The following is a 5,072-nucleotide window of genomic DNA, read 5'->3' as shown; positions in this document are numbered from 1 at the left end:
GAAAGCGTAGTTTTCCATATTTTTTTAATGAAAGTATGCAGGAACAGATAGTAAACTAAGTTGAAGATAATGCAAAGTGATTGTAAAGTTTCAAAAGAGAAGGGAAAGTAATTAAAAAATGTAAAATGGTTCTGATCCGGACTAGCTCTCACCTATCGTTGGCCCCAATCCCAATATTTAGCGGCGAATTACTGTCCACGGCACTCTGCTTGGTGAAACTTTTTCTCGACGACAGCAGTTTGGTAATCACAGACATCATAAGTCGGCGAAAGACCGAAAAATTTGACGCATTTCCCGTTCAACGCCTATTTGGCGATTTACTCGCTATCATTTCACACGGAACTGCACCATACATATTCACGAGTTGTAAGGCGACTGTAAATAAAGTCACGTGGATCACGTGCGGCAAAGAGTCATATGATTTCACGAGATATCGTTTCGTCAGATAATTTAGTTAATTACGCTGCTTTCAGATAAATCTCCAGATGATTTCTATTATTATCTTGCCAGCAAAGATAATCTTTGTTGCCAGTATCGTCGGATAACTGCGGATAAAAGAATTTTTCACTAGCATCTGTCGATAAGAGCAGTCGGAATAACAGAATTCGCTCTTACCGATGTGTTCGAAAAAAGGCGCGCAAAGTTCAAGTTTACAAATTTGAAAACTTAAATGCTTTAAAAGTTAAATATTTAAACAGTCGAAATGCTACACGTTTAAAGTAAAACAATCAAATTTAACCTTCGAAATAGTACAATGGCACGTTTTCATGATCCAAATTGTTCAGTTTTATACTTAAATGCACACTTTTCAAAATGCAAGCTTTAAATTGAAAATGTTCAAATAGATGTTTTTGGAAAATAAAAGACTTATAATTTAACAATTTAGAATTTTCTAAATTTAGAATTGGATTAATTTAGATGTTATTAAATATTTAAAATGTTGAAAAATAGAAAGTTGTTTAATTTAACTTACGAGTCGTACTTCAATTACGTAGCGGTTTATAGGTCATAAGACCACCCATCCCCCCGTAACGAACTGCAACAAAATACTTTTACCCCACATATAAATATGTGTGCATATATATAATCAATATTTACGAAAAATGAATATAGCTTTTAAACACAATAAAATAAGCGATTTACTTTTTTTATTGTTTATTTACGTAGGTATCATTTTATTTACTTCTTTAAATGGTGACATTTCAATAAAGTTAGTGTTTTTAACAATAATATTGTTAATTAAATTTGAAGTTATGTTTCACTTTATCAAACACATTATAGAAAAGACAAAAATGGATTGCATTTTGCTCGTTATTGCTGGTAGAATTAGGCAGGGTGGCCAAAAAGTTAATTTTCAAAATTCACTGATTTCTGTTGACCAAAATTCTCCTGACTATTCAAATACAGTGAAACTCTGATACTGTCCCAGTTTTCAGGTTGGCGGTGGTGGGAAACAAACACGATTGAGTTCCGCTCCGCTTATGTTTGGTCACCCCTGAGTTACCATCACACATCCCGCAAAGTTTCTTTTATCCGTACTTCACCTGTTTGCGGCGCGGCATCAATTCTCGGAAGAATTATATCAGGCGACCCTATATCAGAGTTTTACTGTACCAACATTTTAATCTTGCAATATTCTTAACGAAGGATCATTTATAAACGGAATAAAAAATATTTCAGATACAACTTTAAAATTTTCAAACTAATTTATATTAAACAAACAATGGGTTTTCTTTAAAAATAAATTTTTTAAACAAAATGCTTGAATTTTGCTTTTTTACGAATGAATCAAAAACTACGTGGCATCTAAAAAAGTGATTCATAACAAATTTGTAGATCTTTTTAAGGTGGATAATTTTTATCCATTCAACTTTTGTTGTATCTTGCGCATAGTTTGACCGCAAAATGGATTTTTTGATGTTTCATTGTGCAATCAAATTTTCAATTTTCCAGAAAATTAAAAAAGTTGTTATGATAATCTTGCGGAGTGTTCAAAACGAAACCTTTTTTCTACCTATGACATTTTTTCATATCGTGCGTTATTCAGCTAAAAATTTTCATTTTCGTTTGGTTTTCTGAATTTTGTAAATGCTATAACTCTTATAATTTTTTTAATAAAAAAAAGTAATTAGTATAAATTGTTCGTCTTTTTGAGTACTAATTACCATTGGCGACCATTCTATGGGAGCAGAGGAGCGTCGGGGCGGCTGGCTAGACAGGGAGGTGGGTGGCGTGCAGATAGGGATCATTATGGGTCCATTGTACCCCCCTCCCCCCCAGGACATAGGACCACCAGCCACAACCCAGGCTAGGGGGAGTCGGCGTTCCTCTTCTCCCGTAGAAGGGGCGCCCCTGCTAATAACAGTGCATACAATTTTTAAATCTTAAAAAAAGTGTTCTCAAAAATTTTGAAATGCTCTAACTTGTTGAATTTTTATCCAAAATTACTGGCTAAAGAAGTTGACTTGCAAATTTGTCGAAAGTTATCATGCCAAAAAACGAAAAATCTACAGACACTCTACGAACACACTAAAACACTGAACACTAACGCACAGGCAGAGACCCAATCATAAAAACCTGTTTTTTGGATTCAAGTGGTCTCAAAACGTGGTAATTTGACAAAACGGAGGGACATAGAGGGAGGGGCAGTGTCCAATTTTACACAAATCTAATAACTTCTCTGTTGAGAACGTAGAAAAATCAATTTTCAGCAAAATAGTTAAACTGTTAACTAAAGAGATGAATTTTTAAATAAAAATTTGAATCATCGACCAAAAAACAATGTCTTCATGAAATGCTTCAACCAAAATTTTCAAACAAAATAGCTGAATCATGAAGCAAATAAGATTAATTTTCAACGAAACAGTTGCATTTCTATCACAGAACGATGCAATTTCTAGTAAAATAGATGAATTTTCAAGTTAAGAAGCAAATTTGCGAAAAAATCGTAGAATTTCCACCCTACAAAGATTTCAGTTGAATTTTCATTCTAAAAAGATTTAAATTGACTTTTTAACACCGAAACATGAATTTTAAACAAAATGTAAATTTTCTACAAAAATATTTGAATATTGAACCCAAAAAGGGGAATTTTCAACAAAACAGTTGAGTTTTCAACCAAAAAGGATGACTTTTTAACGAAATTCCCACCTATCAATTACTTCTTTTTGCTTGGGTAAATAGCTTTTAATAAGTTAAATTGACAAGAAGCCACAATAAAAAAATTCAATTACAAAAACTATTGTTATAATAATTATTTTTCTCAAGTTTTAAACTTTTTGTATGAAAAATAATATTTTTCTTTTATAAGATAGATGCCTGCATTAAATAATACAATCTTTATCACAAAAAACAATGTAGCGGTATATTTTTTAAAAATTTTGTTGGCTACGCTCGTTCGGAAAATATACTGCATTCCAAAAAAGTTTCTGTCAGTTTTTGAGAATTCGCAAGTAACCTGATTTGAAATATAATTGGTATTTATTATTATATCAATTGTTATTGATAATAATTAACAGTGGCAAGTTAAGACAATTTGCCGTCCTATAGGCAGTTGTGAATAAATGAATATACATAAAAATGTATAGCTTTGTAAAAATAATTTGATTTATAAATATAAGAGACATATGATACATGAAAATAATTCAAAAAATGGCTTAATCAACAAATTAAATTATTTAGTTCATCTCTAGGACTTCTTCTTAGTGGCACGTCTTCATCCACATTTCTTCGCATTTTATCAGCAAGTATAAATCGATGAATATACGCGGTGTCCTCTGTCGAATCAGTGGCTCGGGAAACCTTGAAAGCTTTCTTGACATAATTCTTACTAGACACCGGCAAATATACGGGAAATTCGATATTAAAACTGATCAATAGATCGCCCCGTTCCTTCGGATTGTTTACGATAGGCAAACCTTCTCCCAGCACTCGTTTCTGATAATCGGGTCTATTTTGAGAAAAAAAGAAAGAAATAAAATTTCGAGTAATTATTTGTTCAAGAACTATTTTTTATATGATAAATAATAAAAATCGATAAAAACATTTCTAGACTTTTTAGTTACAATGTTTCAGATTCCCACCGATCAATAAAAATTTCCATAAAATTTTAAATATCGAGATTTTCCTGTTTTATACGTATTTTAAAAAGATTTTTAAAAAGCTTTTAGCAAAAAATTTATAGTTTGATCACTAGTGTCATCCATAAAAGGCTCGATTTGATAATTCTAAGCGCTACCTCAAAATTAATCTTTATCTTTAAATAAATTTTTTTATTCTTAGATAGATATAAATAGAAAATTGTTGGTGCCATAATTTAGGACACCTATAAAAGTTGTATGAAAAAAATTGAAAAAATTTTTCATTTGTTTTTTCAACCTCTACATACAACTCAAAATTCTTTATTTTTTGTAATACACCACACGGAGAAAAATAGATATTGAAAAGCATATATTAAATACTTTGACATTTAACCATAATATATAGATATTACGGCATACTATCTAATATCTTCTATTCAACATACAAAATATTAAAGGGCAATATCTGTTTATATTGAAAGTATAAAATATGTGATATTAACAGTTAATATCTAAGATATTAAAAAAGCTAAATTTTTTCGGAGCAAGGTCGCTGACGTGTGGCGTGGCGACAAAAGATTTTGTCTGTATCTTGAGCTTTCATCGTGTGTATTGTGGTTTTTCTTATAGCTATTGCACTATAAGTTTTGGTGGAAAATGGATTAAATGTTTTTGGATATGTTATAATTTTCTCAAGAAAATGAGGACTCAGCTACAGGCATCTTTCATTTCTTCTTTTTAATATCTACGGATGCTTTACTTCAGTATCTAGATTTCTGTCCCATAGTTAAATCGCTAAGATATTACCTATTAATATCTAGATAGTCTGTGCTAACATCTATTTTTCTCCGTGCAAACTCTCGCTTCCGTCACTCCGTTCTTAGCCTTCTTCGAACTGTTGGCTCACGCAGTTTCTCAGGGGAGCAGGGTGAGAGCGGTTTCGGAGGGATCGAAACGCAAATAGAGAGGGACGCCTGACTCGTTTCCAATTGG

General features: G+C 31.8%; 1 protein-coding gene across 1 annotated transcript in view; it reads right to left on the bottom strand.

Moving 5' to 3' along the window:
• Nucleotides 1-3,642: 3,642 nt before the first annotated feature.
• Nucleotides 3,643-5,072, bottom strand: part of LOC117167797 (dnaJ homolog subfamily B member 13-like) — an 18,995-nt gene continuing 17,565 nt past the window's right edge. The window contains exon 6 of the mRNA XM_033352991.1: nucleotides 3,643-3,949. Coding sequence (XP_033208882.1) covers nucleotides 3,661-3,949 — 289 coding nt within the window. The 3' untranslated portion in view covers nucleotides 3,643-3,660. The remainder of the gene's footprint in view (nucleotides 3,950-5,072) is intronic.

This window comes from Belonocnema kinseyi, chromosome 2 (genome assembly GCF_010883055.1).
Source record: "Belonocnema kinseyi isolate 2016_QV_RU_SX_M_011 chromosome 2, B_treatae_v1, whole genome shotgun sequence".
NCBI classification, from domain to species: Eukaryota; Metazoa; Arthropoda; class Insecta; order Hymenoptera; family Cynipidae; genus Belonocnema; species Belonocnema kinseyi.
This window is presented reverse-complemented; position numbering and strand designations above follow the sequence as displayed.